Source organism: Bradysia coprophila (genome assembly GCF_014529535.1).
Source record: "Bradysia coprophila strain Holo2 chromosome X unlocalized genomic scaffold, BU_Bcop_v1 contig_581, whole genome shotgun sequence".
In the NCBI taxonomy this organism is placed as follows: Eukaryota; Metazoa; Arthropoda; class Insecta; order Diptera; family Sciaridae; genus Bradysia; species Bradysia coprophila.
The window spans coordinates 16583-32696 of record NW_023503352.1 but is presented as its reverse complement, the minus strand read 5'-3'; the positions used below and the strand labels follow the sequence as shown (position 1 = coordinate 32696).

Genomic DNA, 16114 nt, shown 5'->3' with positions numbered 1-16114 from the left:
TGTGGTTGTAAAGGCTCCCATCAACTACATGCATGCATTAACAATTTAAACCCATTGGCGTCACAGTATTCGACAAAATGTTTTAGGCATTTGAGAATTTCCACTGAGAATTTGCTCAATCGTAAACTGGCAAGCAATAGTAATGGATATAATCAAACATATTTAACGTATTGTACAAAAATAAACACAAATCCGAAGAAAATAGAGTAAAAAAAGTTACTTTCTTGATCAATTTAATAACATTTTAGTAGGACCAATTATTGGTGGCTCATCTCTAATAGCATGGTCTATGCAGTTCGGATAATAGCAAATGAGGTGTCGTAAAGGTAAGACGTGAGGCTATCAAGTGGTGAATGTGGCATCAAAACATATTGACTTTCACAAGTCAAAAACTTTCAGTAGGGTTGACAATATTTTCAAATTGACTTTTCTCAAAAAAGTACCGTTAACTTTTTTTGTTAATTATTGATATAAATTCTTCGCATGGTCCTAAATAATTATCCATAAAAAAATTTCGTATGCAACGACTTTTTTATTTAGACTTTTTTCAAGCTCACTGTGGTGCTATTGCTTCTGTGTTGGTCCATTTTCCTGTATGTTCCCGCATCCAACTCTATCAGTGCGACACAGTAAAATCGTTAACATTCTGGTAGAAAACAAGGCACACACATTTTTGTCAGAGAAAAGAGTTCGTCATTAGACATTCATCTCAACAATACTGAGATGAGGTAAAAGATTCTCTCTTTTCTATTTTCTTTTCACCACAGATGCCGATCCGTGCCACGACACTTTCGGTCTTAGTCAAAAACTAATTTTTTTTCTTAAGAACCAGCACTCCGTCGCCGACGAACACTACGCAACGTCTCTAAAACAATCCCTTGTCTTTCTTAAGTTTCGTCTGCTTCCACAATGGCATCCGTTCGAATTCGGATTGTGGTACGCCCAATGCCACTTCAAAATCGTCATCCTCTAGATACATTTCCAATCTTGTCGGATCACAACCTTCGGGCAGGGGTCTGGTGAGCAGAACGGACAATGGATGCTTTTTCTGACTCAATTGGGACAGGGCTTCTGATATGGAGACTGGAACCTCGCTACGACCGTCCTGTTTGATTTTTATTTATTAATTTTTGATTTCCTGTGTGTTGCCGTGTTGTGTGACTTACCTGAATATTGATGTGACCAATATCTTTGCGTTCGATCCAATACGGAAATAGTGCAACGAATTCGATTGGCTCGAGACCAGCCCAGACGATATTCCCTTTGACGGTGGCTGGATTCAATGCCTCATCGACAACGTCCGAACCAGCAATCGCTTCATCCGTTGGACTGATATCATCCATTAGTGATGACTCAGCACTTGACTGTTTCGACAGTGGAGTCGATTTCTGCTTTGCTTTGTAAAACAAGACAACCGTTTCCATTGCAGCTCGACGTTCTGCCTGCCATCTGATTTCGCCTGAACGATTATCGATTAGTTGATCGGTATCGCCTGCAATAATGAAATGTCGTTAATTAAACCATATCGACTCGTTGAGGATTTGGAACCATTAAACATCCACTGGCACTCTCTGCCCGCTATACGCAATGGCGATGAAAAATTTAAAGAAATTTACCTTCAGGATCTTCTTGCGGCCACCATCCTTGCCACAACCAAAGGAAGTCTCCGTTGTCGATGAGAAAGATTGTCGGCTGACGAGCATTGAACAAAATGGATTGTTGAAATGGATACGGGCTGACTAAGTCTTTGGTTCTGAAATAAAGTTCAATTAGACAGAGTAAACGAGTGGGGACGGACAGAAGTGTGGGTTATCGAATCTTTCAACAGCGTAAATTCACCCACCTCAATTGACTAAGAAGTTCGACCGCTTCGAATTTCCCATTCGTGCTACTAAAACGGAACATTCTGGGTGTAAAATCGAATGATTTCGGAGATGTGACCAAACTGAAATATTGACCCCGATCTCGGCTGCCAATCGCTTCAAAGAATCGATCATTTTCTTCGCCCTCAGTCACATACTCCAGCTCGACAGAATCAACACTGTCGCTAAACAGTTCCTCATATCTCTTCGATTTTACTGCATCTGCTGCTGCTATGGCCACTTCTTGTGTATGCTTCAAGCTTCTACATCCATGCCAAACAATCACTTGCCCACTTCGACCGTTCACTAGTAGAAACGATGCCCTCGATCGCAACTGCTTCATTTCGCAATTCACTTCGATTAAAACGGTTTCACAGTCCGAATTGCCCAAAATCACAAACAAACGCCATTGATCTCGGCGTTTTTCCACACCGTCCCTATTACCACGATGCACAAACATCGTACGGAATAAGCGCAGAAAAGCGGTGGGCTCTTCACCTTGTGATAGTCGCATCTGCGAACCTTTCGCTTTGTTTAGCTCATCCGTTAATAGTGCTGCGGCTCCCTTTTCGTTAGTACTGGCATCTGATCCTTGCCAACAGAAATAGACACAACGATCACGGCCGACGGTGTTGCGTTTGGATATTTCGCCACTCAGTTCGCGAACGGTTATCGAAATCTGGTACATCCAACGGATAATGTATGTCTCTGCCGAATAGAAATGACAGTACAAATCTTCAGCAATGTTATCCGAATTGAATTCGTTGATGCGCCATTTGGCCACGGATTGCGTTAGAATGTCAAAATGACGCATCGTGTCGTGGTCGTAGTAGAAATTTCCTCGCCCCAGATTCGAATTCTCTAACACCAAATTCGGTTCCTCATATGGCTGCCCGTTGAATAGTTCAACGCCGTTCAGTGGTTTGATTTGCTGTCCACCGAGTGATATATAGTCCTTCTCTAAGTCATCCCGCTCGAATTCCGGCCAATTCGAGAATTTCTGCCGGAACAAAATCGTTTCCATGTTCTGAGTAATCTTGGCCAGTAAGCACCAGTCCGGTTTCGTACCCGACTTAACGATTTTCGTTGTCTTTCGATGACCTGCCAATTTTGAAAAATTCACCGGATTCAGTTCGCACATTTCATAGTCATAGCTTCCCGAAAAAAGCTCCTGTGCTAGACGAAGCGCACCTCTCTTTGCCTCCGCTGAGGCATTCTTCCCATTCCACACGTACACTTCACTGCCGAACGAAAACACTAGAACCTTCTTCGGATCCAACATTTCCACACGGGGTAACGCACCCCAATACCGTTCTATTGGTTCCAGCAGCTCAGCTTGATACTCATACACCGCATTCGATTCAATCAGACAACATTCGAACAGATCATCCTCGTCCGCATGACCCGCACCAGTTATTTCAACATCATCCGGTTTGCCAAGCAATTGCCAGAAGTCTGACGATCCAACTCCCATGCTGTCACTGATCACAATTTCTTTTGTGGCTGTACAACCCAAGTCTTTGTTCTCCAGAATACGCAGACAGATCTGCTTGCAGCGCGATTGTTCAATGAAATTGGAGTAGAAACCGACGTAGCGATACAGCTTATTCGGTGCGATGAGGATGAAACAATCGCCTTGATTTATGGACGTGTACGTGGGCTCCACTAGCCGCATCTGAATGTGAGTTCGTCCCTTGACTTGCAGTAACATTTTCGGGCGATATGGCAACCACGATTGGTTCAGTGGCAGCGAACTCGACTTCAAGTTGACCGATTTAAAGTCTTCCACAGAAGCTAGACCCGCTAACGCTTCCACCGCAAGATTACTTGTGCGAGCAACTGAAAAATGGAAAATGAAGCTGACCAAATGCTCATTTCAATAGAATCGTAAACTCACTGGACTCCAATTTGAGACGCTTCAGTTCACGATCGGCCACTCCGGTCTTGATTTCCGTATACTCACTCTTCAGATCCTCTCGAGCTGCAAGAGTTTTCAGTGGGTTGCGAGCTGAGCGTCGATTCTTCGGACCTTGGATGGCTCGTTTCTGGCTCAATCTAAAAAATGAATTTAAAATTAGGAAGCAGTTGAGATCGACAACGTTAATTTTCATGGATCACGACCAATTCTTAGAATTGATATCTTCAAAAACAATCTAACTGTTCACACGCCTCTTCCATTTAGACTATATGACACTTACCGCTCACTCGACTTAACCGCATCAAAATCAGCTATTTCGACATTCTCCTCTATCACAGTTTTCTCAATGGAAACGAAGAATTTGTTAAACACTTCGTCGTCATCGACATTCGGCACTGACACTTTCGAGCTATTGTTGCCATTCACGTCACCATCCGTTACTTCGCCATTTTTGACGTCACCGCGTCGACATTCGTTGTAATAGTTTTCCTCGTCCTCACCCGGCACACTAATGCTTCGAGTCAACAAATTGCCTTTGCTTGGGACGGACAGTGTGATGGGCACCATCATCGACGGACTTTTGGCCAGTCCGAGTAATGGTTGATTGATTGATTTCAGCGTTATCAACGGAGGACTCCTTTTCACATCCGATTTGTTGAACGGCAATTGCACGACTGGTTTCGATTGCAACTTAGCGGCTACGGTGAATTGCTTTGCATCTGATTGTTCTGGTTGGAGTGCAAGATAATAGAAAAGTAACACACGAAATAAATTGAGATTCACATACCGACTCGTGATTTCCAGCCCAATGATGCCGTTTGTATTTTAGCCAAACGATCCGATACATTGCCACCATCTAATGGGGAAGATATGATGATGTTGTTTTCCTTCTGTGGTGATTGTTGTAGTGATATGGAAATTGCATCCTGAAATTTTTGATTTTTGAATAAATTTGGTAGTTGCGCAGTTATACTATTTGTTATGGAAGCCGCAGTACTCGACTGATCTTGCATAGGATGAGCCAATAAACTTACTAAAATTCGGGTGACGTCATTTGTGAGCGGACCCTTAAGGGTCCATACAGAAATGTCGTCTCGCGACTTCTTCTCGGCCCTTGTCACGAAAAAAATATAAAAATTCTACTTCTCGTTTAAGACTACCACGTTTTTGTTTGTTTGATTAGAGACCTCACTACCGACCGGCCTTTTACGGCTAATAACAAATTCCGTCTTGGCCACAGGACCAAAACTCTGAGGAAAGTTCTCCTAGCTGCGCAAACTTTCCATTTTATCAGTGTTTAATCCCTCCAAATTTACAATGCCTAGTTCTACAGAAAGTTGGAAACTTAAACGACCAGGACAAGGACTACTCCGGTGCCTTAATATGACATAGATCAAATTCAAATAAACGAGCGCAAACTCACAAAATCGGAAATTCAAAAATTGTGGACACGATCAAATAAAACCGTCTCTCTTATCGCACCATTTAAACATAATAATTCAATATACAGATTCCAATTAAGAAGTTGAATTTCCATATAAACAATCGAGTGGTGACTCATTTCGCTCACATTTTACTGGAATTATCTATCAATTTATAGAGAGATTGTGTTGTGTTGTGTGAATCTCACGTCAACAACAACGGATACGTAATAGTTATTTGTGTATCTGTTTTGGACGATTGTTTTTAGGCAATTTCGCGAGTTGTAGCCCGACCGAAGTGAGGGCTACAGGCGAAAGTGCCTAAAATCAATCGTCCAAAAGATACTCGAAAAAAAAAAAATTCATGTAAGGGGTCGAAAACCAGAGAAAAATCTTAAAACTCTTTCATTTTCGGCCCCGACACATGAAAAACTCGCGAAATTGCCTAAAAACAATCGTCCAAAACAGATACACAAATAACTAATGTTATACATCGCATTCACATCAGATAGCTATAAAGCTTCTTTCTGGTCTTTTTAACGTTGCGCTTTAGCAACGAACTAAACGAACAACGATGAAGACCAACCTATTACCACCTACAGCACGAGGCTAATAGGTTAATAATGCCTACAAATTGAAATAGCTTAAAGCTGAAATGCCTACAAATTGAAGCAGCTTAAAGCTGAAATGCCTGCAAATTCAAATAACTAAACGCTGAAATGCCTACGAATTTAGCTAAATAACTGAAATGCCTACAAATTCAAATAACTAAACGCTGAAATGCCTACGAATTTAGCTAAATAACTGAAATGCCTCATAAGTTTAACTAAACAACTGAAATTCGTTCGGGATTTCAGCCAACGAATCGTCAAAGCTTGATTGTAAGAACGAACAGAGCTTTTATGCTCTTCCCTTACCCACGGTTCACGTTAAGTGATTGAATCAATGAAAGAGAAGCTGTTTCGACCTCCGAATACGATGGTGGTCACAGGACAGTATAGAACTGTCCATCATCAGTTGCTTCCATCGTATTCGTTCACAAGACAGCGTAAATTTTCGATTGAACAAGTTTTGAAAATTTACATAGAAAAATTGCCATCTTCGATGGAATGTTCGGATACTAATGGATGGCTACTTTGAAAACCCAACATGTAGCAAAAAACACGAGCGAAAATTCATCACATTTGAACAACAAACAAAACACAAAGTCAGCGACATCGTACTCACGATCACACAATTTCAACCAAATTCTTTCATAATGAATCACCAAATTGATCTCCTGGGTCGCAAACGCACACTTAAACACGAAAACCACGCCAGAATCCATGAAACACCAAGGAAATTCAACGAATTTCAATCAGCAAAATGAAAACAGCACACCGAATGAATCAGCCTCAAGACAATATTCTATTGCAGGCAACTCCGATTTCGTTATTTAACTGCCATACAAGCGTCCAAGTGGTTTCGTAGCTGCCCACCATCCAAATTCTCCATCGAGTCATAACGCCTGTGAGACCCCGCTTAATTATTTTTGTTAAGAATATCAATTATCTGTCAGAGAGACCAGTTGGTACCCTCAAAAGAACGCACTGTTGCACTGTAGTCATAAAAAAACGCAGGCGCGTGCTAGTGGTCAAGGTGAATAAACACGTATTGACAGTGTGATTGTATGAGTAGACCAGCTGGTAAAGCAGCTGAAGCAAAGTTGATATTAAATTTGGTTGACTGTAACACCTAGTCTGTAGGGTAAGGAATTTGTTCTCGCATCATTCGTTCGTCAAGCAAGTCGCCGGTCAGCAGTGGCCGTTTGTAACATGTTGAATTGGAAGCAGACAAAGCATTATGTTCATACATAACGAATCCGCAATAAAAAAATGTCCGTCCGTCCGTCTGTCTGTGACGAATGCAAAGCGTTACTACTATTTCTAGTTACCTAAAAAAATGGCTGCCGACAGCCATATTGGATTTTATTAAAAACAATATAAATCGGTAAAAATTAAGTGAAATTTATCCGTTTTCGCCAATTTCTGACATGTACTTGCACACTAAATAGCGTGTTGTGGAAAAATTTCTATAATTAGGTCTTTGGACTGAGGCCGCTAATCGGCCCTAAGTGGTTCATGCACATAAGTCAAATAAATCTCATCTGATTTCGCTAGTTTTTGTTTTATTTGAGAGATAATTGAATGCCTAATAGATTGAAGGCAAAAAGTATCAAATCTGGGCCCTTGTACTAAGGCCGCTACTCGGCCCTAAGTGCTTTTCCCATGTAAGTGAAGTAAAATTCACCCGATTTCGCAAATTTTTAGCCCCGTACGAAGTACGAAGGGGCTTATAGGATTAAGATGCCGTGATGGAATTGATGGAATTCGAAGCAGACGCGACGGTAAGGGCAAAGTGTTTGCCTATGTTCATAGATGACGAGTCCGCAATAAAAATTTTGGCCGTCTGTCCGTCTGTCCGACTGTCACGTCGATATCTTGAGTAAATCAAATCCGATTTTAAAAATTTTTTTTCCCCTGAAAGATAGTCAAAATAGTGAGGCTATGTTCGAAGATGGGCGATTTTGGGTCGACCCCTCCCGAGCTGGGGCCCCATAAGTGATTTAACGTTTTCCGAAGATATCTCTGGCCCTTTAAAGGCTACACTTGTAAGTGATACGTCAAATGAAAGGTATTTACAATACCGATCGACGAAAAAAAAAGTTTATGGAAATTGGATGACCGACTCGTCAGTTAGACCGCTTGGTGTGAACTAGGTACAGGGCGGCAAGCCTTTTTTGCTTGTAGGCTGGCCAAATTTGAACGGATTTAGATAGATTTTGCTTTATTAGATAGGTATTGACCGTACCAATCCGGGAAAAAAAAGTTTATGAAATTCGGTTTACCGGAGCGTGAGCTAGGTCTCTTGGAGTGAGCTTATATGTGGCTACTCGGCCGTACAGTGATGGTTTTTTGTTAATATCTCGAGTAAAATTTGACCGAATTTCATGAATTTTTTTGTTTGAAAGATACTAACGAATGTAAAGCAGCCGTACTATTCCACCTTCTAACAAAATGGCCGTCGGCCGCCATTTTGCATTTTTGTAAAAACAATATAAATCGACGAAAATGATAATTACAAAGACACTGATCAGTAAGAAGTGTAGTTTGTGTTACATTTGAAAGAAACGTCGTACGGGGCTTCGTAATTGCGCTATGCGCAATTTTTAAGACGTACACATTTCATAAGAATTTTACTTTACCGACGTTTACGGCCGCAGTAGACTTACGGTAAGAGTAGGACGACGGACGAACTAGGGTCACGGGCGCAATGGATGTACGGGTTTGTACGGGGCTCAGTCGCAGCAAACGCTCCGACTGTTCTGACGGCTCGTTTGTTTTAAGCTGTCAGCGGACTTACGTCGTTTAGCACCCCGTTTACGAGTGAACAATTGAAGTTCCTCCCACTTTCCATTGTTAGAACGTAAACGGAGTGCTAAACGGTGTGTGTAAGTCCGCTGGCAGCCTTACTTGAGAGGTACTTCGTACGGGCTTTCGTAATTGCGCTAAGCGCAATTTTAAAGATCAACACTTTCAGTAAATTTGCCCAAAGGCTAGACGAGCAATAATGTCAAGTACTCAATAGGCTTACGGAAGCATTTTGGAAAGGTACGCATACGGGTTACAGAAGTATTAGGGTTACGGGCGTATTAGGGCTGAGGTAACGGACGAAATAGACTTACGAAGCAAAAGCTCCGACTGTTCTGATGCCTTGTTTACCTTAAGCATAATCTATTTTTCAAGCAAAATTCGTTTTCTTATAGGACGCGTGCAGGAGCAAGAGAGAGACAGAGAGTGCTTAGCTTTATCAGATGATAATATTTGCCTTACAAAAGAAGTTATTTGCATATGCCTTAATCCGCACTTCTCACCGTATTAAAGCAACAACAATGAACACCGCTCCCTCTATCTCTCCTTTTCGTAGCGTGTAAACGCAAGAAGTTGCGGAACATGCTTTATTAATGGGTTGATGGTCACTATTTTTCAAACCAAACGACATATCAATCCTAATAGCTTTCAATGCGTCGTGTAAGCTTAAAATGCGCAATTTCTCTAATAAACTTTGAGAGAATGAGAAAATGAAAATCAACAATAACGTTTACTCATGGCTCGCTCACGTAGTAACATTGACTAATTTGCGATGCGTCGATTAACAAACCTCACTAGTTATCAGCCTATGCTTCATTCTGCCTTGATCATCCATCCGATTTCATCCGATTCAAGCGGTTAGAGAAGCAAGGAGGACATTTTGTTGTTGGCAACAAAGACTCGCAATCGGTGTGACGAACTCAACTTAGCTTTTCGCGTATTTAAAAAATGATAAATAAAACAACACTCCGAATTCGCACACACCACACCAATATCGCAGTCTGACTCAAAGAAAAAATAAAACAGAAAGAAACAAAATACAAAAAATCAGTCGCAATATTTTATCAAGCCGAAAGAACACAAACGGAATCGATTCGTCTTCACTTTTAGCAGAAAATAAGACACACTGACTGGATTTTCTTTTCTGACCGTGTGAATTAATTTAAAGTTTCGTTTTGTCGTGCAAATAATGCAAGTGGAATATGAGTATAGCGCGAGTTTAATATATCGGGCACGGGCTTTAGTCATCAGATTGTTTGTGATAGATAGAGTGTTCGGTGTGAGTGACAAGGCACTAGCAACACAACAACACAGCTGATAAGATAAGAGCACACTGTTAAGCCGACGTTCGTTTCATTGTACATTCCAACCGTTTTCTTTGTACGCCTTCTTTGACCATTGGTGAAAGTGAAAAGTGGCAAGAAATTTTTTTGAAAATATTTTTTGTTGTACCGAAGTTAAAATTAAAGCTACAAAAATTTATTCAATCACACAATGTCATCATGGTCAACATGGATACCGTTACTAATCAACTCAACCATTTCCATAATTTCAATTCATTTTCTGTTCAAAATCTACATGAACATTGTCAAACATGTTGAATACCACACCAAAAAATCATCGGCAAACGATGAATCGATCTCCAACAAAGAGACACTGTGTGAACGCTGTAGAAGCATTTTAGCATCGTCAGAGAAACAAAATTACCATAACAAAAACCAAATCAAACGCAAACCACCTTTCGATGACGAATCATCGCATCGACGATATGCGGATGGCGAAAATGAGCGTTTCAGTGGTGGTTCATCGGACGATGATCCGACCGTTGTCGGGCATGTGTCGCGTGAAGTGATCGGTTACGATAAACAAAGTGAAAATCGCATTTGTCGCACGAAAAACACCGTTTCCATGTTACGGAAGCAGTTCGAAAATGTGGACAACAAGAAAAAAATTCGGAACATGGAGCGACAAATTAGCGAAAAGTTTTTCAAACGAACGGTATCTCCCGCCCGGGAGAACCAGGAAGATGATGGTGCGTCAAACGGAGTAGAACCGGCTAATGATTATTACGTCATAGAACAAACGAAAGTGTACAAGGTGTTGAATAATAACAAAGATACTGTTAAAGGTATGGAACTGTCATCAGCTCTACCTACCGATAAGATTTCGAAAATAATTTTATCGAAACGGTCACACAGCAATGGGGATATTAAACGGATTAAACGATCGCCGTCCCACGATGTTATTGCCGAAGAACCATTTGTTCTGAACGAACGAACCAAATCGGTGGAGCAAATGGTCGAAGATTCTGAGGACGTTGAATATCGGAACATTTCAGCCGGCAACCATCGGAGCAGTGTTCGAACGGTAGATGATATATTGCAACAGGAACGATTCTCTAAATGTTACTCAGAATACTCGATATCGGACTTACTCAACGATCTGCCCGACGATGATGACTCCGATTTCGCGTCATTTTTTAATAAAAATTGAATGAGATTATGGTCACAGCCAGTGTAGAGAAACGAATTAAATTTTATTTGTTGATTTAAATAATTGAGTTTTTATTTGCTGTTGGTAGTCGTGGGATAACTCGGATTGCCAGTTAGGAGCTATTGAAAAGAACGGTAAGTGAACTGAAATGAACCAGAATCGATGGAGAGTAGACAGAAAATGAACTTTTTTTTATAAATTCCCTTAATTAACCGGAAACCAAAAAGTGTGAAATGTAACGCAAGTCTCTAAGTCTACATTCCCTATGGTTACCAGTGGTACCCAAATAATTGAAGATGCGAGAATTTTTTTTTCATATGAAAGTTCAATCGTCTAGATTCTTACTATACCATATCCAAATGGTGAATCCAAAGTAATCACCGTCTGCCACATTAACGTCGAAAGTTAAATAAATTTCGAACGAGCGTATACATTCGTTGAAAATAAATTTAAACCGCGTACGAAATGAAAAACTGTCTTTTGTCTCATTATATTATTAGTCGAACACTGTACCGTTTTTACCAATACATGACGACCAAAATATAATTCCTTAAATCGCTCTTAGCATAATTACATGAACTGTATTATCAACAGATACCGTTTTAGGTGTCGCATTCTGTGTTCGAACCATAGAGGTAGACTAGGTTCGAACACAACAATGGGTTGTGATGAAAGTTCAAGGTTTGTCCGTCGAAACTGATCGCCAGCGCCAGTTTCAACATTTTCTTTTTGATTTTTCACTTCAATGATCTATTGAAATTGAGATATAGACTCAATAAACCAATTTATTCAACGTATACTACATGTCTGAAACATAAATAGTTTCACAAATTGTGTATTTACTGAGCGTCATAGACCTGAAATGTCATTCTTCTTCTTCTTAAAATGGCGAAAATCACAACCCATTTGAGCAATGATTATACCCCAAAAAATTGTGTCACAGACAGCATATGCAGCATACTTTTAAGAAATCTCGCCTCGGCAGTGAGAGGCCGCGACGCAAGTCATATACTACAAAAATGATCATAATTCTCGACTCTGCTCGGGTTATAGTGGACTATGAGAATTCCATTTACCTTTACGCTGCGCTGAAAGAAACATTTCAACTTGAAATTTGGTATGGGTAATACCGGGTATTACTAATACCCATTGTGTATGATATCCGAGCAAAATCTCAAATTTTCGTTAGCGTAGCATTTAAATCAAATCAAATCAAATTTTAACGGTGAGAGAGCTGTAGTATTTAACATGGTAAGATGTTTGAGTGGAGACAATTTCAGTCTAACAAGAATCAATAGAGAAAAGCTAAGCTCTTGTACGAGTTTTGATAGTATGTATATCAGCTCCGATTCAAATTCTGACGGCAAAACGCCTAATAGGACAAAGTAACATTGGCTACAGGCCTCCCACTAAATTTTGCCCTGTCCGAAATTCGGACATTTCGGACAATTTGTATAAAATTTCGGACATTTCCAGAAAAAATTTCGGACAAATGTTTTCCAGTTTTCACTAAAGAATCGCAATAGGAATAGTCTGTGAGACATTTAAAATCATTCCCTCACCAAATTTCAACGTTTTATATCAGCAGAATTTGGTGACAAATTCTAAACTCAAAAATTTGTTTGGAGTATATTTTGACGTGACATGAATTGATCATTAACTTGATATAGGACTTGAAAAATGTTTTACTAAAAGTATTGTTAAATTTGAGGGTTAACTGAAACCTGGCTGAAAATATTTAAAAAAGAAAGAAAAAGTTTTAGAACGGCTTTCTTCAAATAAAACTAGTTGAACTTCCGGGCAACATACTTTTTTACCGTAGACGAGACTTCAATTCCAAAAATTTTGTACTAATGCTTAGAAATGTATTTTACTTTACTAGTGAGGGAATGTAGCCTTTCTCTCACTAGTGAAAACCCTTTCCCTCGCTCGTAAAGCAAACGCCATACTATACACTGGTTTAGTAATGTACTATTGTTCGCACTTCAAATTTTTGCTAGATGCCTACTAATACGTCGACCTTCAAAACATCAGTCGTATTTTTACTTTTCGAAGCTCGATACGCCACAGGCAGGCAAATTTTCTATTTAGTTCCAAGTAACTTAAAAAATTCGAAAATATCGATAGTTCCCTTACTGAATAAAAAATCTTTAAAAATTTGTCAATATGGGATGCAGAGTTTTTTGAATTTGACTGCCTTCAGAAGTTAAAGTTATCCTGAAGAAACCAGGAGAGCGTGTCTATCTCATCGATTATTAAAATATCTATGTGGAGGCTCGGATTGTGACGAGTTAAATGAAAGTAGTTTAAGTTAATGGCGGCTCGCCGGTTCACTGATGATAAATTTTAAAATCTGTAAAATCGTCTATCAGCGGACGCCTGAGTTTCTATGGTGAACGAAAAAAAAATTGCTTTAGACGATAGAGCGTGAAAAACTATGGAACAAATCCGTTGTTGGTGGAAAAAAAATTTGATAGCGGAGATCGCCGTAGAATAAGGGTTTGAAAATGCAGACCTCCGCCAATTGCAATAGTTTTGCATGACCAGTTACCTCAGATCAAATTTTTAACACTTTGAGGCAATAGAGAAAGGATCAGTCTAATACCTAAAACTACGATTTTTTCTTGAAACTAAAGTTTTCAGTCTTAAAAATTGTAACGCAACAGACCGTTATTGGCGGAATCTGCCCTTAACAAATTCAGTAACGATTTAATCAAATTAAAATCGTTTTTAGTAAAACACTTATTTAATTAGCGAATGACTGTTGTTGACTGATGGACGAATCTTAATTCAAATAATTCAAAGGGTTGTACATATGTACGTAAAATTAATTTACTCCCTCATAAATTTTAAGACAAAGAATTGGTACATGGAAATTATAATTGAAAAATGTATGAAGCGCGCCGCAGGCGATTTTTTTTTTGTAGAGTCTTTTATAAGTTTCAATATTTAAATCCGGTCAGATCTTGAAGAAAATTTCGGACATTTCGGACAATTTCGGACAAATGTGTAAAATTTCGGACATTTCGGACATTTCGGACAAGCGGGACGCCTGCATTGGCACTTCTTCATATCATGCTAAACATATCAATTTTCGCATGACCAGTTATGCCGAATCGCAGAACAAATGTAAATAAAGGCAAACCTTAAAATCGTTGTGAAGGTCATAGCCGCAATAAAATCGAATTTGTTTTTTTGTGAAAATTTAATTTCGTTCTACTAGAGGAGGAGAACTTGTTGTTTGATCGATAAACACAGTATCATAAACATGAATAAATTGATGGAATTCTGGAAAATCAAAATAGAAACGAAACACAAAGTGCTAAATCATTTCCACCGTTATGGTTTATCGGCCTTAGGCATGAAAATGCATGAACGATTTATATTTGGAATTTTTACGGTTTTTACTTTTGGCTTACTCACATTAACGAAATTCTCCCTTCGAACGTCATCGGTCTCATCTTTTTTTGAAATTCTGCGACGCCAATCATCTGTGCCACTCTTTTGCAGGGCTGCCAAACGTTCAGCTATGGAACCACCACTTTTGGTGATTTGATCTTGGTCGGGACGCATGACCTAAAATTGAAAACACAATTTTTTAAACGAAACATATCCGAATATCCGTTGTTTCGTTTTGCAAATTTTCAGATCATTATACCGCAAATAATGGAGGTGCGGGAAAACAACAAAAGTAGATTACTGGGTATTCCTTAAACAAAAGTAGCAAAATATGCAATTTTGCTTGCTTTCGCACCAATAGCTAGTGACTGTTGTACAGACCCGGTTTTCTTCAAAATATTTTATTTTGTCTCGCCCTTACCTTTCATTTGACTTATCGCACACCATTTTTGAACGAAAAACTAGTGAGTAATAGGCAAAACAAAACAAAAAAACGGTTCCGAGAACTTTACTCCAAACTTCCGTCGCTGTTTTGTTGTTCTCCCCGTTAAACAGCATATTTTCCTCCTTTTCCTGTTTTCCCGCATCTACCTTAATGTGCAGACGAAACCTTTTACAGTTTTTGATATCTCTAGTTATACAAACGAACGCTTCATCCTTACGCTTACACCCCGTTTCGAATTATAAGTGTTTATCAAACGGCACATTTAGTCTTTAAATTCCTCTTCCACTATATTAACAAACACCCTCAACGTTTGATTTATTTGCACATTCGTTTTTTGTAAAGCACAGAAAGGCAAACGTTAATTACTTCAGTGAAGATAAAAAAATGATTGAAAGCGAGTACGTACTTGAGTTACACAACGACGAATGCCACCCTTTAAAAAACTCGGTATTGCATTACCATCAACAGCGCAAAGATTATTCTCGTCATCAGCATTTATTGCATTATCTGTAACACCATCCGACGACGTGTTGCTGTTTGCTTTGTATGGCGGTTGATTGGATGATGCAGGGAACTGAGATTGGCTTTTACTTTTCGGCAAAAGTTTTGGTAGCGAACTGAAAATTAGATAGAAAAACCGGCTATTAGATAGAATGAAATGGGGTGGATGGGATGGGACCGTGCTGCGGTTTTATTTACAGGGTCATTTAGGCATGGCGGATGTATAGCACATTTTTACAGCATTCACACTCAGTACTATTGAGTCAACATTTTCATAGGATGATTGAAAGTAAGGGTGTGCTTTACAATAGATTGTATAGTTATGTGCCACATTGGTTACAGAATCAATAAACGTTTGAAGAGAAGAAAAAAGAAATGAACAAGGTTTTCTGTACATAAAGTAAGCCAGGTTTGATCCAGTTAATTTGCTCTGATCAGTCGGTGACTTTCAGTGTGAATTATCACTGCAGCGCATTTCACAAAAGAAAAATCTTATTCTCGTCGGGTTCTGACTTCCAAAAAAGAAGGGGTTTAATGGCTTCGTCTTGGAGATGTATAAACGTTATGAAGACTGAAATCAAGAATGAAGTTTAAAGTTCGTATATTGGTTTGTTCGTATTCCCTTAAAATAGGTTCTGTATTACAGTAGTAGCGTTTCAACCCCA

The 16114-nt window shown here is 39.5% G+C and overlaps 1 protein-coding gene across 2 annotated transcripts; it reads right to left on the bottom strand.

The window, feature by feature from the left end:
• Window positions 1-563: 563 nt before the first annotated feature.
• On the bottom strand, window positions 564-15565 carry LOC119070230 (supervillin). Of its 2 annotated transcripts, XM_037174500.1 has the most exons (9): window positions 15355-15565; window positions 14528-14680; window positions 4568-4706; window positions 4061-4508; window positions 3760-3917; window positions 1844-3701; window positions 1617-1753; window positions 1167-1492; window positions 564-1105 (listed from the first exon to the last, which is right to left on the bottom strand). In XM_037174500.1, the coding sequence occupies exons 2-9, from the start codon at window positions 14675-14677 to the stop codon at window positions 866-868; spliced, it is 3456 nt and encodes a 1151-aa protein (XP_037030395.1). In that variant the 5' UTR covers window positions 14678-14680; window positions 15355-15565; the 3' UTR covers window positions 564-865. The 2 variants fall into 2 exon arrangements, with proteins under 2 accessions (XP_037030395.1, XP_037030396.1); XM_037174501.1 differs by lacking the exons at window positions 14528-14680; window positions 15355-15565 and adding an exon at window positions 9402-9539.
• Window positions 15566-16114: the final 549 nt, after the last annotated feature.

Excerpts from the sequence above, each read along its gene's own strand:
- LOC119070230 (XM_037174500.1), bottom strand. The coding sequence starts at position 14,677 with ATGCGTCCCGACCAAGATCAAATCACCAAAAGTGGTGGTTCCATAGCT. Across the intron at positions 3,702-3,759 it reads GCGTCTCAAATTGGAGTCCA|TTGCTCGCACAAGTAATCTT; the intron begins GTGAGTTTACGA and ends TCCATTTTTCAG. Across the intron at positions 1,754-1,843 it reads GAACTTCTTAGTCAATTGAG|AACCAAAGACTTAGTCAGCC; the intron begins GTGGGTGAATTT and ends ACTTTATTTCAG.